The 27442-nt window shown below is 34.8% G+C and overlaps 1 protein-coding gene across 3 annotated transcripts in view; it reads right to left on the bottom strand.

The window, feature by feature from the left end:
* Nucleotides 1–27442, bottom strand: part of VPS13B (vacuolar protein sorting 13 homolog B) — a 415483-nt gene that overhangs the window by 201465 nt on the left and 186576 nt on the right. For 2 of the 3 annotated variants that reach the window (XM_042868778.1, XM_042868779.1), the window contains exons 21-23: nucleotides 18074–18221; nucleotides 8436–8563; nucleotides 1016–1250 (exon numbers count right to left, since the gene is read on the bottom strand). In XM_042868778.1, the coding sequence (XP_042724712.1) occupies nucleotides 1016–1250; nucleotides 8436–8563; nucleotides 18074–18221 (511 nt within the window). The remainder of the gene's footprint in view (nucleotides 1–1015; nucleotides 1251–8435; nucleotides 8564–18073; nucleotides 18222–27442) is intronic. The other variant, XM_042868780.1, reaches the window with a different exon arrangement.

The raw sequence follows: 27442 nt of genomic DNA, 5'->3' as shown, positions 1-27442 counted from the left end.
AACTTGGTTCTAAGGCTAGATATCATGGATGACATTAAAATATACCCAAATTCCAAGACTCAAGACTGTTATGGATATTTGTTTTACCTATTTCTAATATACATTTTTTTATATGAATATAAGGAGAACAAGATTCAGATTAGTGTTCCTTCAGAATGCTACTGCAAATCCATATGCCTTTACATCAATCTAAGGACTCAATTTCTTATACAACCACACTAAACATAACCATCTTCTTGTTACTTCCTAAGTCCTTTAAAGCTCATCCCACATATTTCTCAATCAATTGCACAATATTAGAAGTTGATTCAACCCTCACATAGGCACACAATGCAAACCTCTATCAAATACTAATTTTGCAAAAAAAGCATTATCAAACTTATTCTCATCTTCACACTATGCACAAGAGCAACCATCCATAAATATTCAAATAACCTTCTCAATTTTTTTCTTAACTCTCTACAAAAACCTTGCTACAGTGCATACAAACACAACTCACTACATGACAAGTTTATCACGATGACCAATGAAGTCTCATCAATCTGATAGACTACTTTAAGTATGAATTTCTTTTCTTGTCTCAGTTTGAATATTAGACTCAAGACACTTTTTTTCCCGCAATAAAAGCGGTAGGAGATATTTTTCCCAACCTTCCTCCATTCTGTCCTGGAATTCACAATGCACTGCTCCAACATGTGAAAAACCAAGTGCTTCTGACTATGCAATAACCTGAATGGCAAAACCAACATAGGTAAAAATTGCTTTTCTGATATTTTTCTTGCTTCACCAGACACACAAAGCATATCCACAGGTCGACTGTTAACTCACCAATGAATTTCACTTTTTTTTTTTTAATCTTCATGAGGTGAAGAGTGTCATTAGTATTCCTAGCCATCGATAATATATAACATACTGCTAAAAAAACCACATTACAAGTTTTGAAAATAAATGAAGATAAAATTAACAAGTTTTTTTTTTGTTTGTTTGTTTGTTTGTTTTTAATTTATTGCATTACCTTCTTCAAGGATGGGTCTCAGCACAACAAATGGGATCTCCTGCAGTGGTTCCATATGCTTGTGGCCAGCACTCATAATCTTTATCTGGGGCAAGCAGACCACAAGTGTGCCAGGCATAGTGGCCTGCCCATGGTACCAGCTTCGGACGGTCCCAGGAATGTCACCTGATACAATGGTACTTGGAGAAGGCAGGCTGTCATTTGGAAGGAATACACAACACGACTGCACTTCAAGCTGAAAAAACAAAGTCAAGAAAGATTTCTCAGAAATAGATTATCATTCATTTTGGTACAAAATCTCAACCTACTCATCTATCACAGATAATTTTAAATGCTCTTTATTCTAAGTAGAATTAAGAGGAAAGATGATACAAAAGGTTTAAAAATACTATGTATTTGTAATAATGTTAAAACTAACAATTACTCATTGGTTTATGGAATAAGCGGAAAGAAAAGGGTCAGCCTGGCCTGTAATTTCATCAAAAATGTGTTGCCATGCAAACTAAATCTACCTATCTTTCTTTTGACAGGAAGCATGACTGAACTAGAAAGTCCCGTTCTTCTGGCAGTACATCATCTTTTGTTAGCAAGAGTGGGTAATTCTGTTTCTAATTTGCAGTCAAGAATAAGGAGTAAGTACAAAAAGTTTAATTAGGCAAACTAGAAAATATATTAAAGTTAGCATAAAACTAAGTTTAAAATAAATAGGTGTATAAAGAAAAAGACGAATAAAGTTCAGCTTCTAAGTGCAATCAGAAGTAGCACACTTGATTTCATATGAACTTACTGTTCTTTATTTACAAACAATGCTGTTACTCTGAAAAATTTGTGACCATTCTGTTATCTCTTTTTGATCTTCCAGCAACTAAACGAGTACAAATGTAGAACTGAGCTCATCACGATTTGTTAATTCTGAGGAAGTATAAGCTGCAGAGTGTTACAGTCTTGGCTTGTAGAAGCAGTATTCTGCACCTGGATATTAAATAGCCCTAACAGCCTGCACAATTGAATGCTTTGTTAAGCAAGCACAAACTACGATTCACTTCACTTCTTCACAATAGTTTGGAAAAGTGTAGCATACAAAATATTGGATAGAAGATGTTATTTGTAATTGTGATAAAAGAATATTTGTTTGTGGTAAACTTATGTAACACCTCTCCAATTTGACACCATAGCTTAAAACTGATAACCAAGGTTTGTACGCCATACCACCTTTCCTTAAGGCTATTAATCCTTTGAGACTGCAATACTGATTTGTAATAGAACTGAAATTTTCAGCACCGTAAGTACTTTGCCAGCCTTGTGAGAACACAGATATTCATCTTTATTTCAGCATATTTGTGCCCTTTTGCTTACACGAACTGACAAGAATTCACTGCAGAAAAATATAAGTAGAATTTTGCAAAAATAAATACATTGCTACATGAAGGCTGTGTTTGTTTCTCATTTTAGAACTGTTTGAGTTGTAAAATGAAGTTAATTACATCTTTGATAAGTAGTTTATTGATCCAAGGTTACAGAGCATACTTTATTTATACCGGATGAAAAGCAACAGTGTATTCTTACAGATGTAATAGATTTGGATTTTTTTTTTTTTAATGGTAAATTAGTCGTGTCAATTTGCAAAGATTTTTACAGTGACACATCAGATCACTTTCTGGTCTATTAGTAATTTGTTGCAGGTCAAACCATTGTGGGATAATGATAAATAGATGACTAAATAAGTTATGATCAGTATAATTTTTGTTTTATCAGTCCACTTACTGAGAAAACATTTTATAATAGATCACCCATATATATATATATATATTTTTTTTTTTTTTCATGATGACCAACATCAAATGCTGCCTGCCTAAACAAACCATGTGGTTAAATTAATTCAAAAATTCCATCAGCTTGGAGGGAAACAATACTTTATCACACTACTGGCAGCAGGATCTACAGGAGATATTTTACAGAGTACTCTTGAGATCTCAGTACTCAGAGTTTTTACACTTATTTGCAGTTCAGTACAGCTTGGTTGACAAGTTCTTCAGACCATTTATGTTTTATTGTACTTCACTACATCAAGAATACTGAAGTGAAATCACAATAGTTCCACCCCTTTCAGATGCTTGAGGAAAATTTGCGTATACATAGATGGATATTTTGGTATTCATTTTCAGATGATTGCACGGGAGTTGTAAACCATACCAAAATTCATGGCCTATGATAGCATTAAGCGCCAATGTGTAATATTACAGATTTACTTACAGACACAGTTTGCATATTTATGCTTCATTTTATATGAATAAATGTAATTTGCAAAACATTACTGCAGCATTTCAGAAGCCAGCACGATGAATATGCGACAAAATTCCACATTTTAGGGCAAGTCATGCAATTATTGTAACTATATAAGAAATTATCAACTTGAACGCTCAAGGGCCTATTACGTGCAAATCTGAGCATTTGAATTGCACCTGCTGAACTTCTCAAAGACAGGTTCTGCTTATACATCACTACCAACATCAGTGGTTTTTCTTTTTTGTCTGACAGAGTCTGGACACCCGATTAATAACAAGTTCCACTGTAGGAATGGAAGAGTGCACCTGGAAGGGTAGAATAAAACATCGGACAAAAAGAGAGAACGTGTGCTACAGCTTGCTTCACCAATCAGAAAGTGCTTTAAAATATACGTTGTTTAAATATCTTAAAAGTAAACGACATCAATAGCATATATTTAAGCTATCATATAAATCTTTTTACACTTTTTAAATAACTGTTAAACTGTGTGTCTAAAATTGTGAATTTAATGTAAAATGTGACTGATTTATGTAGCGGAATATAAATCTGCAACAGTAAATCTTGCATTAATGTAAGGATCTGACAATCCAAGGGAAAGAAAATGAAGTAATCTGCCAGTAAGAAGTCCTGAAGCTGGGGGTCAGATCCTGTTCATGGAAACCATCTGGTTGGGACCCTCCAAGCCACACCAAACACAAATGATCTTTTAAAAAAATATCCTATTCATTAATGCTTCGCAGCTGTGCTGAGTGTTACTTCATTTTTCCATGGCAACATCCTTTCTGTTTCAAGGATCTTATTTCAGTTTTGGTAGCAACGTGTTCTTTTGCCAATACTGAACACATTCATGTGTTAAAGAGAAGGAATTATTACAAATTCTTGAAACAGTATCACCCTCTATTTTCATTTCTATTATGTCAAGGCCTACACACGCTAAGTAACGTACGCTAATGATAAACCTATGAAGCAGGCAGTATTTTCTCTTCTACTTTCAAAATGTTAACCAAAGCATATTGCTCTAAGCTTTTACTAATACATAAACCTCAAAAAGCATAATGACTTAAAGATCTCGGTTATATAAAAAGGAAAGTATTTAGTTACTGGAATAAATTGACTATTTTAGTTCATATTTTAAAAGAAGAAAGCATTGCTCTATAGAGAGAACTATGAAATACATACCCTGCAAAAGAATTAGGCTTTCATAGCTGTGAAGTAGATGGAAGAGAGCAACCCGAACAAGTGACAGTCCACAGTTATGCAAAAGCACAACAAAGAGGGAAAGCTTACGCAAGAACCTCTGCAGCCTTTCACGATGGCGACACAATGAGATTAATTTCCCCAACCCATGTTTTATAGCCATTTAAACCAATTAGAGGTGTTGAAGATGACCTACTAGGTGACACTCATAAAGCTGTCTCCTCGAAAATGGCCCCTCTCCACACTAATCATCATCCATCATATTCTCTCGTCATAAAGGCTGATGTCTTTTTCAGGGAGCTTCATAATTACTTCCAAAACTGTGAAGATCTACTGTTACATATCTCAGGTAGGTGTTATGCTTAGCCCCCAACATACAAATTTGTCCAACCCAACTTGACCATTTGGAGCTGAATCAGATAGCACTGTCCACTAGAATTTAAAAAGGTCAGAATTTCATGTTTTCAAGTACAACAAAAAACAAAAGATGCAAAAGTAAAGTTGAGCACATAACTGCGAGAACTGAATGAGCAGGTTGCCTGTACACAGAAATTAATATAAAAAGGATCCGCTACATTTTCTTAGACCTCTTGAAACACCGTCTTAGCACTATGAAGTATTCCTGCTTTTTCCCTAAGCAAGGTTCATTTAAATAAGCCTTTATTTAGTAATGAAGAATTTTATTTTTTTGACAGTTCTTTGTAAGTAACCATGTTAAGAAATCACCTCATCTCCTAACTGCTTAATATGAATAAAACTGGTCATAGCTGCCATTGTTATAAGTCACAAAGTCTCTACTGGACCCAAGAATAAAAAGAATGCTGTTCAAAGAGCTCTACTAAATCTCATCCTTAGAGTTATTACAGCCAATGTTTCACTTTGACTGAAATTTGTATAAGTTATGTGCCTCAAAGAAAATATTATTTTCAATAATTTCAGGAAACAGACTCATTTTTTTCAAATAATTTCAGGGATATTTAAAGGCATGTGGAATAGCTGGCTACGTTTTATATGCAATAATTACACTCTTACTTAGCTGGCATTCATTACAAGATTAGTCATTAATTCATTTGCTTTTAATACAGATCCTTCATTTTTCTCACTGGAATCCAGTATTTGCAACCAATTAAAAATAATTGTGTTTATACGGCTTCACAATTCTAGCAACTATTAGTTTGAAGAACACGTGAAAAGTGAGTATTAATCTCCTACACGGTGTAACTGCCAAGAAGACTTCAAGGCAGCATATAAAATCCTACAACAACTAAATAATAAAAGCAACTTTCTACAGTAAAGTACGAAAGTCTTTTCACTCAAATACTAATAGCTTACCACAACTCCAATGCACAAAATCGTCATGCAATATTCTATCATTAGCAAGCCAGAGTTAGGGCTAAGCAAGTACCAGCTTTGGATCCAAAATAAACTTTCCAGTTATTACGGTTCCAAGCACTTTTACTTGCTCAAACTTCCACTAAAAGAATAATCCTTTGATGATTTTAAGTTATGAAGTTCTGCTTTATCTGATGACAACTGTAGACTTCGCTGTTCTACAAACATGTTAATAGAAGATCCAGGAACATGAAAATAGCTTCAGAAAAAGGTGCTCAAGTATTTAAACTAAAAAAAAATATTACAGAAATGTGGCTTTTTCCTATCCACAAAAAATCTAAACACGTATTTTATTAAAGGTATAAATGTATTATACTATACTTAAACTGAAAAATGGTCAACCCTGATCTTGTTATCCACACATCGCTTTTCACAGATTCAGCTTTCCCACTGTGGTTAATATTGAAAGAAAGAACTGTGCATATGTATTTACGTCTTGAAAAACATATCCAAAGAAAATGGCTAGACAGACTGCTAAGCACTAACAAGGACAGTAAGCACATGTACCAATCAATGGCATTTCACTAAGAAAGGCTACCACACATCTGTTTGGAAACATTCTTGGCGACTGCACAATGCCTTGGAGTTTGCAGCTACTTCTTCTGGTAACACACACTGTCCTCTGCCAAGAGACTGGCATCTGCTTTACCAAGTACGGCTGAAGCACTGGGATGAAACATATCAAAAGTGTGTAAACCGCTGTGTGATTTCACAGGAATTTCATCACTGATAAAAATTAAAAATATGGCTGCATACACATAATGCTGAAAATTGAAAGCATCAAAATACCATACCAAAAAACCCACAGCAAAATAAAACTCACCTGTATAAGCTAAATAAATCTAGAAGTATAGTACCTAAACTAAATAAATAATAAATAATCAATAATATAGAAAATTAGTACCTAATAGGAAAAAAACAAAAAACAAAAGAAAAAAGATTATACCACCAGTAGCTCTAGATCACTCGTGTTATGTAATAGTAAAGATATATTTACAAATTACTCTTTGAGAAAACACATGCCTAGCACTTTTCATCCACCAATTTTCATCCCCACAGAAAAGCCCTAGTTTGAACACAAACTTATTTTTTCTTAGTAATACAAACTTATTAACTGTTGAGTAAGTGACCCATTCTTCAAACCAAATTCACTTTGTTAGTGGCTCATGCAACAAAGCCAGCAATGAAAAATATGAGCAGAAGAAACATACAATATCTTTGTCCTGATTCATCTTTTGCTGTTTCAAAAGGATTCAGTTCTTCACCATCATCCTAATTATTATTTTTATGACTTACACCATAGGTATGGTTTACATAATGAGTTTCATTGCGTTAGGTATCACACAGACATTACAAAAACACTCTGTTTCCTTCAAACAACTTAGAAACGATCTCCCCCGACTCTTCTTATTTAGTCATTCTCATCTGCAGCACGATGACATTAAGAAAGAATGGAAAACAAACAAAATACTCATGAAACAATGATGAAATAGCTATCTGAAAGCAAAGTTAAGTTGTCTCCTTAAGTGTCCCCTCAGCTTTACTATGCAGTTAAGTCACAAATCTGATGGTTTTGCTCAGGATATATTAAATTTCCAATCTTTCATATATTTTGATCCTCAATTATCTTCGGCAAGTGAAAGCACCAAAAGAGAACATTCTGGGAGCAGAAGGCTGTATATAAATATTTTTCTTGGTAGGGAAGAGGGAAAAAAAGCATTCATTTCTGCCAATAAATTTTATTTTATTTTACTTTAATATGGAAATAGTTCTGCTACTACACGTCGGTGTTCTAAAGGATGAAACATCATAGGTGGACCATAAAATACTACTCTCATTGAACATACTGTTCAAAATAATTCTAAATTAGTGTAATTTCCAAGCACACACTTGACATATGATAGCACTTCTAAATCATCTAGCTTTAGATATGTAATCAAAACAATGGATTTCTAACATTGCCTTTTTTGTGCATAGCATGCATATATTTGGATACATGAAATCCCTGCTTTTACTGATCTCAGATCACAATCTAAAACAGTGTAGGATTAAATATTTTAATCTGACTGATCATCTGATTGTTCTCGATAAAAAGGCACATGCATAAGCATCCGACCCATCACAGCAGAACACTGTTTCGTATCACACAACCACTCAAAAATTATGCATCATACACTTTTTGTTCAATTATGTTTAGCAAGGTTGATATTCAGCAAATCTAACTATCAATAAAAAGGTAGCTAACTACTTTTATAATAGAGAAGTATGCCAAGCATTTTTCCCTTGATGTAACTCTTAAAATGATCTACCCCTTAAATATAGAAAAGTATTTTGAAAACTAATAATTGAAAATGAAAGAATTCTTAGCTTAATTTACCAAAACTCTCTACTTTATTTTTCAGCCTCTAGGACTTTGAAACTACTGAAATAAAACAATAAAACCTTAGAGCTCCTTTAAACACCCTTCATAAAAAGCACTAGGATACATAAAAAATATCATAAAGTTTGGAAAGACATAGTTTTTCTCACTTCCTTTTCATCTTACCTGAAGTGTAAGGCGCTTAACTGCATTCCATACTATTCCAATAAATTCTTTCATTCTTTCTTCAGGACTTCTGCAGCCTTCAGATGAGTTCAGCATGGTTTTCACAGGAAGTGATAGAGGGCGAGATTCTAATGCAAACAACAAAATTCAGCTGTATCAATAATATATAACGTAACAGGGGCAGCACGGAAAAAGATTACTTATTTTAAATTCTAGAAGAGACCTCATCTCACTACAAAACTCACTATCTCACCATCTCTGAGATAACAGAGTGCATAGCAGAAGTTTCTATTGCTAGTTTCAAACTTGGCAGTACAACTGCATCAGTTAAGCCTGTTGAGAAATGCAATGTGTCAAAAGCACTTGGAGAAATTCTTAATTTCTTAACACAAATTGTTAAGTAAATATTATGAAGAAAGCATAACCTAAGCAAATTAAGTCAGTTTCCAAAGTGCGATAACCTATTTGGCGACGGAATAGCAGCAAATATATGTTTTCACATACATTGCTGCCAGGGTAATCTGGAAAAGGTTTTAGCTTTTCAAAGTTGTAAGAAATGAAGTCCATATTACATTACAGCCATTAAGTAGTTTTCTATTTAAATAAATAAATAAATAAATAAATTGCTTAGCATAAACTGCAAGTATGCATTAAAAAAAAACTGAAAATGGAACAATTTTGTCAAATTTAAGAGGTACAGAAGTAACTGAAATATTTCAGGAAATATTTCAGCTAAATTCAATGATTTCTAGTAAAGCGGTAAGCTTCCTTAAATCTGTAGGCTTTCAGTAACATGAATATAAAAAGATTTTAGATAGTACTAGCATTAAATTGAATGTAAGCAAAATAGCGACACAAAAAAGGAATGGATCAAGTAGTAATTTCAGAATCATTAAAAATGCTTAAGGAGTACACAGTTCCTCCCGTGATCTCTTACAAGATATGTTCTCCTCCTTGTAGGTTTTGGGATATGCATCAAATTATTGCCAGCCTCCTCAATATTTCCAGTATCGGTGTACATCTTGTTGAGCTGACAAAACTGCAAAATTAAAATCTCCACAAGTGTGACTATTTATGTTTCCAAATTATACAGACAGGAGAAATCTGCAGCACAACTACAGAAAAACTCTCAAAATGGAATTATGCTATCAGTACAACTTAGGTGGGCAAAATTCTGTGCCCCTTTATATGTGTCACTGGTCTTCATTCAGTTCTGAACATGCAAGTAAACATCCAAAGAATTAAAAATGAAATAGCTGAAAGGTGAATTTCTTCTAATAGTGTGCAAAGTTTGTGCCACTTAAGGAATAATTTTGATATTTTTTTAATCAAGGCTAAAAATGATCAGAGTTGATTAATATTCTAGACACAATCCTTCAACAATTAATATTTGAATGATCTGAAAGGAAAGAGAAGCATGATATTAAACCAAGGAGGATTCAAACGATTCTAAGATGGTAAAAGAGTGAGAATCTGAGCCAGATCTTTCTGGCTGCAAAAATGCATCTGTTACAATTCTAGACAGTTAAAACTGGATCATTAGAATGCAGAAAGCATGACATTTCAGGATTGTTTGCTGTCAGTTGTGCTGGAAAGACAAAAAGTAAATTTTCCATATGGAAAAGCACCATGAAGTAACTATAATCTTTTCTTTTTTTGACTTTTACGCCATGTAGTGAGCATTCAATCCATACTACAAACATATCATGTTAAAATTAAGACATTTGGTGAGGAACAGGCACTGCCTTTTAAAATTCTTGGTATGGCAGAGCTGAATTCACAACACATTCTTTGTGTAGGCAGGCCCTATGCTGCACATAATACAAGGTAAGAATCAGGAACAGCTTGAGTAAGAAGAAAGATTAAAACAACAGAGTGGAACAGAGAACTCAAAACAGGGGTGGGTAAAGGGGAGGACATTATGTAAAGTCACTCTGAGTCTTTGAAAATATCAGAGGGAGGAATTCCTCAAGTTAGGATGAGAAGACAAATACAATATAAAACTATTCCTCAGCACAGTCAGCAAGGAATATTAACACCTTATGCCACTTGACAAGCGCATTTCTCATGAATGGGATCTAAGACTAGGTTTTGCTCCAGTTTGTCATGTCTTCTTAACTGGGAAACACATCACTAAATCTCTTTCATTAAAGGGAACCAGGGAACCAACCATCTAATGCCAGAAATCAACGCCTATGAACTAAAAATAAAATTAGATAGCTGAAACTTCACTTGTTTTTCTCTATGTATGCGCAACTTAAATCTGCAAAGCTGTTCTGTTTCTAATTCCAGGAGTACCTACGATAGACAACAGCTTCACTCTAATACCCCATACTCAACAAAAGATGGAAAAAAAGAAAGCCTCTGGAATGCAAACAACATAAAGTCTCATTTTTGAATTCCAGAAAAATTCCTGAAAAATAGAGAAGTAATAAGAGGTGTCTGATAATAAGATATGCTTTAGGGTGGAAACAAACTAATTCAGAAATAACTGTTGTAACTTCTGAAAAAGTGAAGAAAGAAGTAATCTGTGCCGTTGTTTCCCTTTTTTCTTGTTGTCTTTTTTTTTTTTTTTTTTTTTTTTTTAACCCTGTACTGATAAGAACAACAGCTTTGTCTAGAGGGATACTGAGGCAGAACAACGTCAGCCTTGCCTGATGGGAAATTGTATCAGGAGATGACAGTTGCTAAGAGTCTGTAGTCTGGTACGGCTATTCAGTGTGTTTGGCTACTCCTCTATAGTAGATACTTAGACTGGATCAGCTCCATCTGTCTCAGTATGAAGGTTAATCTACTAAAATAATTATGCTACTCAGCTACTGCTGAACTGAAAAATCCAGGAACATTTCCTGGCACAGTAATCAGTCCTGTGCTGAAGCCAGGAGCCAGTCAGCAATAGCTGGATAGAAAATAGGATTTGTCTGAAACATTTACAAAACTGTTGAGAAAAGAAAAAGGAGAGGGGGGTTGCCTTGGGTTGTACAAAGCTGAATTTTAAAGAAAACCAATGTATTGATTCCTACTTTGTTCTCAAGTCCCATAATGCCTAAGTGCTATTTTAGTACAAACATACATCGCATCTTTTTTAAAGCAGTCACTCAGGGGCTGCCACGCTCCCCACATTCAAAGGACACACCGTAATGTCTGTACTGAACAGACTTTGAAAAGGACTGATCAGCTTCAACCAGGATTGAGCTATCAAGAGCAATAATTTCCGCAACTCATTTCACCATTTATTGTTAGAGTTGCAGTCTTTCCAAATTAATTGTGTCTTCTCTTTGTAGATGACACTATGCAAGACTTACAGGCATAAGTTCTAGATATAGATTGTGCTTGTTTTTTTATAAAGACATAGGTCTCTCCTTTTTTTTTCTGGCTTACCAGGAACCGTTTGCTTTAGAAATCTGATCAACAAAACAGATGTTCTAAAAATAAAAATAACTTTGGGAAAATTAGTGCTATATTTAGTGACTTTAGAACTCAAAAGAGAAAATAAACTCTTTGAAGTGACATGATTTGGGGGCAAATGGACATTTCCTCTAATAAATAAAAGCAAAGCAAAGACCACAGATCAGAGGTTTTCTACTACTGGGCTGAGGACCACCAGTCATCTGTACTCATCAGCAGCCTCATGCTTTTGGTTCTGCCTTCCTTACAACTGGTAATTGACCTCAAAGCAGGTAAATTACAATGCCAATATCTTATTCCTATTTTGTAGGTGGTGCAGTTCTATCGTGTCTCATTCTTCCGACACAAGACTCCTTTCTCCTGGCCCACTGTGTGCCCGGGTAGTTTATAAATGTACAAGGGAGAGCAGCTCCTTTCTGGTCAGAAAAGGCCATCTTGCTGCAGGCCAACCCATACTGTCAGTGTTGTCCAAAAGCTTAGAAATGAAAGTCAAGGTTCATACACAGATACCCATGCCACAGTCATCAGCAGGATAGTCTCTCCCCAGTGCATGACTCTACTCAAAATGTACATCATATGACCTCAGCATGCTGGGCAAGCTTTCCTTCCCACCTCACATCATCTGTCTTATACTTCTCACAAGTAATCACAAGTTCTCACAAGAAATGAGCTAAGCTGAGAAAAACGCTACTGCAAGTTAACCATAGATACTAAGAGGCCATGGCAGCAGCAAAACACACGAACAGTAAATGAAGTCGAGGGAAAGCTCTTTCTGGAAAGATTTATCTAATAAAATTAAAAATTGTCCCTGTAGTGTCAAAGTACTCATTGGGGTTTCTTAATAAATATATGTATTTTCATGCATTAGATACAGTTTTTTTTAATCAGAAATAGAAAAAAAAAAGTGTTTGCTACTAATGCAAGCCATTAAGGAACTGATCAAGGAGTCTGAGGGATTAGAAATGAGATTGAAAAGCAGTGGAGGAGAAAATTCAAACTTCAAAGAACTCTGGAAAAAAAGATGAAAATCTAAATGGACTAGAGATTTTTATTATTTTTTTAATTTTTTGTTTCAGAAGATTAACTAGTTTCTTCATATGCTATAGAAAAAACACAGCACACCCACCACCTACTTAAAATTCCTTTTTTTTTTTTTTTCTTTTCTGTTAACCAGCAGTTTTCAGCTTCCATGTATAATACGAGCTAAAGCAACAATCACTAAAACTCTTATATAAAAGCCTGTTTGACTTTTGGTTGGCATTTCAGTTTTCTTCCTACGTTTATATATTTTTGTATTTGTAGAACAACATACATGCATATATACAGAGATACATGAAAGTGTTACAAATGAATCACGCTTTTATATATTATTATGCCAAAGGAACAAATTTTGTTCTCAGTACAATTCATTTCCATGCAGTAATTTTGCTCCGCGATTTAATACTAAGTGTTTATATATATATAAATATGTGTACATATACATAAAAGAAATTGCAGAAACAGAAGATGAACTTGCTGAGAATGTTTTCTTACTTTGTGCGTTAATATTTCCTACAATCCAATTTAAAAATGAAGAGTTCATCTAAGTAGCATACTCATTAGGTGATAGATGTGTGTATTTTCTGAACTACCAGTACACATCAAAGTGTTTTACAAGAATTCACAACTTAATTTTTGTGGTGGTGTGTCAAAAACATTAAAGTATGGAATCTTTGGACTTCTTAGCAAATGTCTTTTTGTAGAGCAAATGTATGCCAGTAACTCAAATTGAATGTGATGTGGATGTGGTTATGCAAGCAAAAAAGCTTTCTGTGTGAAAGTGAGAGTAAGATACGGAATGGGTATGGTTAGCTTTTTCTCCCATCAAATCCAATTATTGCATGATTTTTAGGGAAAAAAATCTACTTACTACTGGGAAAATAAATAAAGAAGGACTAACACATTAATGCAAATCAATAATAGTTTTTCACAGGCAATACTGACCTGCTATACTAGTTACAATTAAAACTTGCTGTATGTGATTTCAAAACTAAAGCCATGCCTGAATTTGTTTTAACATTGCTTTCAATTCCAAATAAATAAGAATGTCAGCCTTCAGGTTTGCAAGAACTTTCCTGGTAAACACAGGAAGAATTCTGCTTGCTTGTCTACCTTACCTTTTAAAAATACACTGACTGTTCCTTAGTTTTTTAAGTAATATAAAACAAAAAGCCACATCTTTTAATTTTTCCACACAGAAAACATATTTGATGTACTACATTGGATTTGTGTTCCTAATGTTCTTAAACTCCACACATGGAACTGAAAATATCATGCCATCACACAACTGAAGTAAAACATTTTACTGCCTAAGAAAAACCATAATATTTCTTGGTATGGGTATATGACTGTCTTGCCATTTAGAAGTTACTCTAAGTTATCTGAGCCCAGAGACCTTCTATTTAAGTAATCTTTCCAAGAACTACAATCCAGTTATAAAAATATAACAGGTTTTGTACTTTCAGGCACCTTAGGTAGATGTGTGTCAGATTTAAATTCCTACATTTTACTTAGCCTACTTAGCATCTGTTTAATTTCATTCATCTTCCCAAATAAATCATCAGTAATACATTCCAAGGCAAGCATGAATAAACGATAATCATTCAGTTCATTGAGCAGAAATAGCAATGTACTAATTCAAATGCTTCATATAATCCATTGATTTTTCAACAACTAGATTTCTCTGACATTTGCCAAAGTTTCTTTTGCATTCCAACTCAATTTAGCAGGAACCTCGTACAGCATTCTAGTTATAACACTTATACACTTACATATCACACCCATCTTGCAAAACGTCCCAAACAACCTACTTCAATTTGTGGCTGTGTGGCTCACGTTTGGGCAATATCCAGTGTGGGCATCAACGTGCCCCCAGCTGAGCAGCGTCCCACAGGCACTGCCACATCTACTCAGCAACCCGCATTACCTGCCTGCACAGGCACACTGCACACATACTATGAATTTAAACACACATATTAAACGTTCTGCCACTGCCCACTCATTAGAGCTACACTACAAGTCTGTAAATCACTAAATCACTTTTCACTGAACTAACAGAGAAGCCCTGAATTGCTGAAAATGGGAGAAGTGGTAGATGAAGAAAATCAGGCAAATCCTTTTTTTTTTTTTTTTTTTTTTTTTTTTTTTTAATATTCTTTCTTTATTATCTTGCTTGTTTATGCCACATCATACAAAATGTAAACCATGTATTCTGCTATCTTACTCTGTTTTTGAGGCCTCTGTGGTTAAGGAGATTTATAAATAACTTCCATTTGAGACTTAAGAACAGAAAACTTGGATTTTCACAGACATACCATATAAATAGAAGTTTTGCTCTTTTCCCATGCTTCACTTTTGGCAATGTCTCAGCAACCATTAGCTAATAAACTGAACTCAAGATCAATGTTTTAAATCATTTTACAGCTGTGATTACAAACTGCTTTCATTTAATACATAGGGTTGGTTTCTAAATATTCTCGAGGGAGTCACTGCTAAGATTATGCTAGACATGAAAAGCATAAATTCCAACTCATCACCTGAATAGCATGATCTTAAGATACAACCTCTTTCAATCTCTGAAGACTACATACATGTGCTTGCATCCACGTTCTCAGGTTTCTGATTCCTTAAAGCATCTGTAGCTACAGCTTTGATTTTTAAGACATATGGGGGTTACAAGGATTGTTGTCCCTCTTACCTAAAAAGCTATTAAAGCACAGGTACCTGGACATGTAATCAGCGTGCTTTTTATGCTTCTTTTCAAAAAGACAAAGGAAACACAGACAGGAAGTAGGTGAAAATAAAAAGAAAGGAAATCAAGTTAAAAATAGAAGGGATCAATAAAAGGGATCCATTAAAAAAAAATCAGAACTCTATTTTCAGCTTAGTAAGTAATTCAATCACCATATTTCAGCACATCGTGCATCTGTAAAGAAATGATCTACTGAAATTTCTCTCAGAAAGAGATCTCACCTTTTATACCTGTATTCATTCTACTTTTTCTAATTATTTACACTGGGAGCTTCATAACGAGAGAAACAATGCAACATGTGTGCTAGTTTTTACTGCTCCCCGAATCTTCCAGTCCAATTCCAACTGTGACAAAGAGACTGGAAAGCTTCTAACATCACCTGAAATGCCATGAGGGAATATGGAGAACAAGTCTGCATGGTGCTGCAGTACGATATGACTCTTCTTCCTTTAACTAGGGGAAATTTGAATGTTGTTTTGAAGGGGACAGAGCATCCCTGTAAATTATTTCTTCAGTAGACAATACTTTTGCTCTTTGGCATTCATTTTATTTTTGAACTCCCCTTTTTTGCAGGTAAATCTCAAAAACTTCAGGTGCTTTACACCTGGCATTTTATCTCCAGAGTGTAGCAAACAGATACACATTTGAAAACACTGGCTTGTCTTCAAACAAGCAACTATGTCACGCGTGGCACGTTCTAAAAGCTAATAAAAGGTAATGTCCACCTTATTTCCAACCGCACGCTATTTCCTGTTATCCAAGAAATGAGAAAAAGTCACTACTCTTACCGGCTGATTCCTATGGAGGTAGTAGTAGAAAAAGTATGTAAAAAAACTCAAAGGAAAATATATGGGTAACTTGATTTTATCAACTCTAGTTTTCCATAACCTCTTTTTATAAACTTCACTTTGTCAGTCCTACCTCTAATAGAGTCTTTGACACTTATTTAGATGAGTTAAAGAGCAAACTTCAATATAATAAATGAAAGCAGCTTATATGTTATTAGAATGCTTACGTAACTCCAAAACACATGCAAGTCCCTGCTTCTTCGAGTCAAAGAACAACTTTGGTAACTGAACTTTTCAAAGCTTTGCCACAATTAGGTTTTGTTCAGACAAAAAGGGATGCTGAATGCATCATTCTTTCAAACTACGTCAGACACTAAACAAAACAAGTCAGATTTCCTGATGAGTTCCCTTCATGGGTTACGTACGTCACTGCAAATAAAGGTTTTACAAAGGACATTGTAAATCCCATTTCTTCACATCAAACCTAAAAATCCCATAAGTTTCTCTTGTGAGCTACAGCTCTGTACAACAGGAAATGTTTGGACACAACACAGATCACTTATGACACTGGTATAGCAGAACTATAGATGGTACAAATAGTAAAATAAAGAATATACTTAATATAGTTGTTCTGTTACAAACAAAAACAAAGGATATTCGTTAAAGAATGGTAAAATAAAAACACTGATGCTAAAAAATAAAAATATGTATAAATGAAATCAATTAAATTTCAAGAGTTTTCTATCATTCTACCAATAACATAGCAACTTTTGTAATATTCAGCAAACAGATTTCCTGGTTTTAGTATTACTTTTTAGTCTACCACTAATGGACAAGATCATAACCTCATTTTCAGCAGACAACATCTTGAAGTACTTCATGATTATCTGGGAATAAACATCAATGCAAAAGAAAAGAGAATTTGTTCATTATATTTCAGAAGGATTATCAAAAGTCTCAGCTGGATAGTCACTTTTGTTGGATGATGTCCTATTTTACAACTTGCAGACAGTAGTGTATGATTAAATAGCTTACAAAATCCCAGAATGCCATATCATCTTGATTAGCAATAACAAAATGTAACTTTAGCACTCCCAATGTGCCAAGGAAAATTCCTGAATTGAATAATTTCTTGCACACTGGAAACAGAAGTGGCAACAAATATATTTTCTGTGGGACAGTAATTTTGAAAACTGTGAATTTTACTGTGTTTATGCACAAATCTTAGTTCTGCTGAGACTTGCACACATGCCAGGTTGGAAACAATGCGAACAGTTTGACTGAAAATAAAGATTAATGTGAACGCATAAAGTCTGACAAAATTATGGACAGAAGTACTAAATATAAAGCCATATAGCTCTCTTCTATTGAAAGTTCACATCCTTTATCTTGTCTTAGTAAATAACAATTAGTATCATGACCCCAGACATGGTATCTAAAGTAAAAACGAGATATATATTACGTGTGTATCACAAAATCCCAAGTTTGACAATTTTTTATTAAGGAAGTTGTAATTTTCTGGGACAAAATTTCTTTAAATCTTAAAGTTGTTCCACAGTACTCCCACAGTTGATACTGCCGAATCGTGCACACAATTTATTGAGTGAATCTTGAAGAGCTACTGGATAGTTTCAATCAAGATGTGATCGTACCTGTTATCGTTTTTGTTTTGACAGGACTGCTGGCATACTCAGAAGCTTGATTCGATTGCTGCCTTGCCAAAGGCGCGCTTCCAACTGATGCTTCATCCTCTTTTTTCCTAGTTACTGACACTCCAAGTGGAACAGCTCCTACAGACTGCTGGAAAAAAGAAATGCCTTGAGAACCACTCAAAACCAAAAACCATTAATCACAAATCATGACATTATCACGAGAAGCATGTCTTAAACGGTGTACTCTGATACTTGTCTTATAGAAGACAAGTTGAGATAATGATTGTAGAAAATATCCTATGAAAACAAATATTTAGTTTCACTGAACAGCTGAAACATTACATTCAGGCTTGCACTTGCAATTCGTTATTTTAGTGCTACTCTTCTGAAGACAAACAGAAAAGAATTTATTAACCTTACATGCCATGTTGAAGGATTAAAGAAAAATCGTTATTTAGTAGAAACTGAATTTAGCCGGATATGAAAAGCCTTAAAGTTTTGCAAATAAATGTATTGGCCCTCATTAATTCACCTTCTAATGAAATGACACACAATTTAAAAGAAAAAGAAACATGTAGCCTGACTAATAATTACCAATATTGAATTTTGTTTTGTTTCTTAAGTGAATCAATAACATTACGAACTGCTCAAAACATGAATCTGATGAACAAAATTGAAGGCACTCAAATCTAGGTTAAAAGACCACATTCTTTTTAAAGATGAAAAGACAACGAAGTATCATAACCCATATTAAATAAAACCAATACTTCTGAACTGGAGGTCCACGAATTAATACAACCTACTATGTATGCTGTCAATATTTTTCCTCATGAGATTTTTTTTTTAAATTAATATGAACAAGAGAAGCAAAAATCAGTTAAAAACTGAATTTACCAATTTGCACACAGTTGGCTGTTAGCATTTTGCTGCTAGGTAAATTGTAAGCACATCCAAGTTGAGAGTTGCAGTGTTTCTACCGTTCGTTTTGCAGAGTGTTATCATTTAAAGATGGCAAAAGTTTTTTTTCTAAAGATCAGACATTAGGATTACATGCATCTTAATCAATTTTTGTGTAATTTAATTTTGTTGGTATTGGAGTGAAAATGTAATCCATATAGCTGGGTAATGAGAAACCTCACACGTTGCATTAGGAATCTCTGTGGGAAACAAATTCGTGTGAGGCGGGCAATGTGCTTGTAAATTTTCTCCAATGGAAAACAGATCACTGAATCAAGCAGTGTGCAACACGTGCACACATACAAAACCCCAAAACAAACAGAAAAATCATTTAATTGAAGGAGAATGTCTTCCAAACGCCTTTACCAGTTTCCACTATAAAAGTAAATTAAAATAAGACAGACAATCAACTATTTAATCCTATTCCAGCAAAAACAATCAACTTACATATACATTGGTATGCAAAGTTAATAAGAAAATACTAATGCCAATGACAAACAGAACTCTCATCCCTCCTCCTCCCTCTGAATGTATCATCAGCTTTGTCACCAAAAGCACTAAAAAGCCATTCCAGAAGACAGTAACATAGCACTTTGGCTTTTGTTGTTGTTATGGCTAGAGGACACCAATGTGCTTTGAAAAGACGAGTTTTACACCACAGAAATACTTCCCACATGTCTGTGCATCTGTAGAGAGTGAAAGAGAGAGTCTCAAGTTTTATACACTTTGGTCAGACATATTACATCACTTATTTTCAAAATTCAGCACTTTATCTGATACAGTCTTGGAAATGGTAAAGCCACTTGCAGCTCAGCCAAGACAGTCACCACTGAGCCATGCTTTGCCATTTCTGGATGTAATATCTTAAGATTCCTGACTTGCCAAAGTGAAGCAAGAGCTCTGAAGAACAAATGCAGATAATAGAAGACAGTACAAAAGACAATAGGATGGAAAATGTTGTCTGAAGAAGCAGTATCTGTTTCTGAACAACTGAAGAAATGGATCATCAACACACAATAATAAGTTACACCACTAGTCATACAAGGAAAAACATCAAGGCTATCACAGCCAGGCAAAGCTGGAAAAAATTAAGACCTAATATTAAGTGTTTGAGTGCTGATCTGGACAATGAAACAGCTGTTTCATCTTTGCTCACTGAAATCAAGCCTGATGTTGCTGTTGATGATGCCCAGTACAATCTTGTCAGATTTTTGGCAGAAGATTTCTGGTTAAAAGAATGAAGAAGATGAAAGATCAGCACTGAACTAGATGGAAAAAGATCATCAAGATCTGGGTTTTTGCCACAGACTGATGAGGAAATTGTGGCTTGGGAAATAGCAGATGACAAGAGCACCACAGCTGTATGAGAAGATGAATCTAATGAGAAAGGAGACATTGCAGTCAAGTGTTTTCATAAGCATTTCGTCACAACAATCCAAAAAGCTGGCAATAAAGTAGCTTGAGTAAAGGTGCATCTATTTGGGATGTAAGCATTATGGTTATTAATTGGTAGTGTATATAGAAGATAAAGAACACAATAAAGTTATGGAACTACAGAAATATTTATTTGAAGATGTTTTACACTGCGGAATACTGTAGATAGAGCACGACTCAAGATAATCAAAAAGATGCTTTTTACTTTTTACAAGAAAAAAAAAAATCAATTTCCACACGAGCTGCCAGCAAATGAATAACTATCAGCTCTATCACGAATAACTAATTGATAACTTTTCCAATTTATATCCCCCAAAATACTAATATTCCAAATTATGCAAGTTTAAACTTCTGTTTAAATAGAAATCTATTTTCATATATTATGTAAGATGATTGTTTGCACTTAAAAAGTAAATTCAATTTCATGACCTATACAGGCACTGATTTAGGGTTACTGTTTTAAACCATTTTGTTTTCAGATTTAAAATCAAAATCATATTCCAGTATCAGTATGATTGTCCAAGTGATGGTTAAAAAAACTAAAGGAGGTTTTTTTTCCAAATTTAAAATTTATTAACACAAATAGTCTAACAAATTACACACAATGTTATGTATGTATATTCAAAATAAATGCTATACACCCATACAAAAGGATCAGACACATTTTATATTTTACTCTATCAATGTGCAGTCAATATGGCTGTGCAATAGATAAAGATCTAAAATTAGAGAAAGGCACAGAAAAGAGCACATAAATAATGTGACAAAAATACCAAGGCCCAATTGCTTCCTGGTTTAGGTGGTGATATGCCAAATAAAGCTAAAATATTCTGTAAAAAGGGCTATTGGAAATTTGCCCCAGGTAGAATTTATATATATATATATATATATATATATATATATATATATATATATATATATAAATATATATATATATATATATATATATTTACTTTGGCTTTTCTGTCATTAAATATTTTCTTTCTGAATTATAATTTCATGAATGTAAGGTTATGAAAAGCACGAAGGGTACATCAGGGAACATGGGAGTGTTTTCTAAAGGAAACCCAACAAACTGAGCATCCCTTTGAGGGATGTCCACATAGTCACATCCCTGGTAACAAATCACAGGCAAAAAAACATTCAAAGATAGGAGCTAGAACATCGTAAGAATGCCAAAAATGAAGCACGAGTCCCTGAAATGTTGGGCTCAATTCAGAAGCCTTACCCCCAGACACAATTTGCCACCTGTGAAACCAAACCCAGCTATCACAGTAGGGGCTGCCATGGCCACACAGAGTGATCTGGATAAGCAAAATTGCTTGCAAGCGGAAAATAAAATCAATGAAGTAATCTGTCTAAAGATGCCTTTTGCAATATTGCAAAACACTGCATCTTAAAGAGCCAAACACCTCTGATAATGAATGACAATGAATGAATGCCACAATAGAAGGGTGAGTATCAGTGTCCAAACTTAACCAGGTTCTTTCCTTGCTGTGGCACAATTGGCTGAGACAGATTACACCTGAGGAGTTACTTGTCCTGTGTGTCTTCTGACCAAGTCATGATGATGAAACTATTTCTTAGGCAAGCATCCCAGAGAGACCTCTGGTGTGTCAACTGCACCTGTCAGCTTGGTGTGATCTACAAACCTGCTAAGGTACACTCAGTCCCACTGTCTATGTTACTGACAAAGATGTTGAAGAGCACCGGGTCCCAAGATGGACCCCTGGGGGACACTCCATATGACCAGCCTCCACCTGGACACAGAGCTGTTCACAACAACTCCTCTGGCTACAATCATCCAACCAATTCTTTTTTCACCCAACAGTCCAGTCATCAAATCCACATCTCTCCAATTTAGAAATAATGATATGAGGCAAGACTGTGTCAAAAGCCCTTCTTTGGACCACTGATGCCATCATTCCATCATTGAACGCCAAGAGATTGAACAGGCATGATCTGCCCTTGGTGAGTCTACGCTGGCTTCACTGATAAAATGATTAATTTTAGTGAAGTGATTAACAAAAGAGAAATAGGGGCAAACAGTGGAGGCTTTACAGCAGTGTGCATTTGAGAAAAACATGATTACATTTATATTTTCACTGCAATGAGTATCATATAACTGACACAAAAGTGTAATTAATGCTTTCTTTGCCAAGGAAAACAAACTAAATATTTATCAGCATAAAGCTAAGTTAGGGATTTAGAAGAGTGTAAATATATAATAGGAATGCCACTGTTTTACCAAAATAAAGAATGCCTAATTTAAAGAAAATATTCAAATAATAGTCAGAATTAAATATTGTGCCACTAGAAGGAAAGACTCAAAACACAGCTCTGTTTTGTTTTTGAATAGAAAGGCAATGATAACACGCAGCAAGCAACATATGTACAAGTAACTCTAAGCAACTGCATCTTCACTGAAATCTGTAAAAATTAACCTTTCATTAATCATGAAGATCATATCTATTCAACAGTGCTTTCAAACTGAAGAAACATGAAGGTTTTAGCTAAACATATTATTGAGTAAGAACTGCTAAAAAGCAGTAAGCAAGCGTGTGGTGCACATCCTACACAAACACATTTACTGCTGCTACACATAAGCTCAACTTTACGAAAACAATCTATGCAGACAAAAATATTATTAAAAAAAAACAACAGAACCAACCAATTTTGGCTGACACATACAAGAACATTTCGAAGAAAAATCACCTTCTGAAATTTCTGTGCCAATTTAAACCCTGTTTAAAACGTAGCATAGGTTCAGCAATCACCAAGCAGGGTATGGAAGACAGCTTTTGAATTTACTACTCCAGCTTCATGGATTATTACCAGTTACTGAAAAAAAAAGTGGTGGTAACAAAAACATATTTCAGAAAAGACTAACAAATTCAGGGAACCAGAAATGTGATTATTTTTAACACTCAAATAATGTAAAATATGTGTTTTTTATACAGAACATATGGGTGAACTGCAGTGCAATCTGGAATATACTAATTTTCCTTTGAGCAGTCATGCAGACTGTATAAAAAGCAGAATAATTGCCTTTTTATCAGATTTCTTCTTAATGCATTACTTCTGACAATGTGGATCTTAAGAGCACATTACTGAGTGTATTTCCAAAGCCAGTGGCTTTTCTGGTTAAAGTTGATGTGAATCATGCAGTAAAAAGATCAGAGGCTTTGGCTTTTTTTTTTTGAAAATTTACCAATGTGTCCTTACCAATGTGTCCAATATAATATTCTTTAGAAGTCCTGGTATCTTTAAATCTTTCTAAGTCCTTCCATACCACACAAACTGTGAAGTACGATATAATACACCAGATTTACTATTATATAAAGTTTATCAATAAATAAGTTTCTACAGAATGTTCTTTACTTGTTCTTCAGGTTTTGAACTTAAGGAGAGCGAAATCAAAAAGGCTATTTTTAAAATTTGTTACAATTAATTACTTATATTTTAATTACTATTAATTAATAGTAATTACTAAAAATGTTAAAACTTTGGAAGTTGAGAATCAATTCATTAAGCATTAGAACAGTTGCATAATGGACTGCTATCATGACAGTAAGACAAATCCACTCTGAAAGTTGTGCTTAATGTGGTTTTTTTTTTTTTTTTTTTTTTTTGTGTGTTTTTCTCTCAGGTGCTTCTAGCTAACAAGTCCAAAATTCAGAGTTCTGAAAATCAATTTTGAACAGTACTTTAGTACAGTTTCAGTACTTTAATCTATGAACTTTATTTCTTGCTCTGCATCAAAATTCAAATTGTTACTTCAGTATTATGAGAAATACATTAAAATAATGTAACTAAATCAATTCCAATAGTTGCTGCCACTTTCATCTATATTGTGTCTCCGGCGTCCCCAGGGTTCTTATATTTTAGCATATCAGCCTGAAAAGTCTTCTGGGGTTGATGACCACACACTGTACAAACAGTATACTGCTCCAAACAGGAGAGGTAATCTATCAATAGTGTCTTTTTCTAGACAAAGCAGCAAGTAATGCTTGCTACATTGAGTATCTGAAAGACCATCAGCAGACGATGAGGTGAAAAGACTTCTCTTTACTTCATCCTATCTCAGTTACCAATTTGTTCTTGTTTTTTTTTCCTCTGTCTCAAAATGATTTTCTTGTTTTTACATTAATCAATGTAAAACAGTTTTGAAAAATGCATATAAACATTATGCAATCTTACTAATATTAAATTCCTTTGTTGAATCAAGTTAAGAAGAGAAAAGGAGTAGGAAGCTGAAAGTCCTATCGTACGCTAAAATATTTTCTTGTCCATTAGAATATACATTGATACCATGTTAAAAAACTTATAAGCAAAAAAGGCTGAACTATGGAAAGTATTCTTCAGCTCAGCCTTTACTAGCAATAGCAACTTTCAGGAATCTCAGTTCCCAGGGAGAAACATTGGCGCAAGAAAGATGTACCATCCTTGGTGAAAGATGATCAAGTCACAGAATACTTAATCAAATTGGACACATGCAAGTCCATGGGTCCCATGATGGATGGGATGCACCCAGGTGTACTGAGGAAGGTGGCAGAAGTCATTACAAGGCCATTCACAATATTTTTTGAACGATTATGGTGACTGGGAGAGCCACTCAAGGACTGGAAAAAAGCAAATGTCACTCGTATATTCAAGAAGGGCATGAAGAAAGGACCAAGGGATCAACCAGGCCAGCCAGTCTCAACTTCATACCTTGGAAGACGATGAACAGGTAATCCATGCACTTGACAAGAAAGTAATGAGGAGTAGTCAGCATTATGTTTAACTAACTTGATAAGCTGCAATGAAATTACCAGACTGATGGACAAAGTACAAGAAGTGAATATTATCACTGTGGACAAAACTAAGGCTTTTGACAACACTTCTCATCAGCTCCTCACAAAGAAGCTGATAAAGTATGGGCTGGATGAATAGACAGTGAGGGGGACTGAAAACTGAATGACCTGGACCAGAAATTGGTGCGTGGTGGCACAAAATCTAGTTGGAGACCAGTAACTACTGACATAACCCCAAGGTCAATACTGGGTCCAGTCCTATTCAATACCTTTGTTAATGTTTGGGATGATGGGTCAGAGTATAACCACAGCAAGCTTGGCAGGAGTGGATGATTCACCCAAGGGTCATACTGAGGTCCACAGAGGAACCTTGACAGGCTGGAGAAATGGGCTGACAGGAACCTCAGTAAGTTCAACAAGGAGAAGTGCAGAGTCCTGCACCTGGGGAGGAACAGCTACAGGCAGGGGACAGCCAGCTGGAAAGCAGATCTGAGGAAAAGGACTTGGGGTCCTGGTGGACACCAAGATTTATATTAGTGACCAATGTGATCCTGCCACTAATAAGCCTAATGATATTCTTGGCTGCATTTGGCAAAGCATCATCAGCAGGTCAAGAGAGGAGATTTTTCCACTCCACTAAGCATTGGTGATGCTGCACCTGGAGAACTGGCTCTAGTTCTGGGCTTCCCAGTACTAGAGAAATCTAGACACACCAGAGAGAGCCCAGAGGAGGGCAAGGTTAAAGGATGTGGAACATTAGTCCTGTGAGGAGGGGCTGAGAGAGCTGGCAGTGCTCAGCTGGAAGACAAGGGGATTCAAGGGAAATCTTAACATTGCAGATAAGTATCTGAAGGGAGATTTGAAGAGAATGAAGCCAGGCTCTTTTCATTGGTTCCCAGCATCACAACTTGCAGTAGGCACAAAGTGGAACACAGGAGCTTTCCTTTGAATGTAAGGACGTACTTCCACTTTTTTTTTTTTTTTCTTTTATTTTTAATTGGAAGGGTGACGAAGAATTGGAATAGGCTCTGCATTGCAACAGGATCTTTTTATCAAGCAAGATTTTGCACAGCTTCAAACAACTTGCACAACTTACTGTTTTAAGTTGTTAAGACTTCACAGACTTCACACATTGGAATTTGCCTCAAGTTCAGTTAAAGGAGATGTTAATTCTATTCTTGATTAAAATAAACTTAAGAGGCATTGGCTTTGCTGTATCATCTTCTAAAGAAAACATGCTGCATGTTATACTAGGCAATGTACAAATAGCTGAATATATTTCTATAAACTGTTTAGGCAGATATTACATTACTGACTTACAGAAAAAAATACAAAAATCTAAGCTTGCGACAAATATTGAGCACATCAAAAGCAGGGAACAACTGTTTTGTGCTTGTTTTTTTTTTTTTTTAACATACAAACATTTCATTTCTTTCAAATTGAGTCTTAAAAGAAGCATTATTATTTGAGAATAAAAATCCAGTTATGCTCCTCTGCATTGCATTATGTTAACCATTTTCAATATTCTCAATAAGATGTGATAATGGACAAGTCTGTAATACAGAAGAGAAGAGACTTAGTTTACACAAGGCTTTAACTGCAGTAAAGAAACACATGGTATTGTTCTTATACTACTAGTCACCATGGGAGAAATTCAAAAGCGTTTCATTCAAGCTCTAAGAAAGAGTCTCACAGATTTTTACACTGCAATGTTCTCATTGTTTTTGTTCCTAAAGAGGGACAATGGAAAACTTATAGATGCATTCGAAATTCAGAATGAATATATAAAAATAAGTTACATTTACATCCTTTTACCCTAGAGCATTGACCATATAGTCACAACAGTAACCACACGGATTACTATTCAAATGCGTAACAGCAGCCACATTTTGGCATGCATAGTCACTTTATAACAAAAAGGTAATACACTACAGTGCAATTCATTGAAAGCATCTGGCTCCAAATATTCCATTGTATTTCAAAAAATATGCAGCAGCTTTAAAAAAGACTAGTTCTTTTCCAAATTTTCTTTTTACCAACTAAGTTTTAAATAAATATAACAACGATCTATGCAAATTGCACACCGTATGGAGAACTAATTTATGTAGAAGTGATGTATATTTGTCCTGGTTTCAGCTGTGACACAGCTGATTTTATTCACAGTGTCTGGTATGATGCCATG

Source organism: Lagopus leucura, unplaced genomic scaffold, assembly GCF_019238085.1.
Source record: "Lagopus leucura isolate 7727_CA_CO unplaced genomic scaffold, USGS_WTPT01 Super-Scaffold_100002, whole genome shotgun sequence".
NCBI classification, from domain to species: Eukaryota; Metazoa; Chordata; class Aves; order Galliformes; family Phasianidae; genus Lagopus; species Lagopus leucura.
The sequence above is the reverse complement of the archived record's forward strand: the minus strand, read 5'-3'. Positions and strand labels throughout refer to the sequence as shown.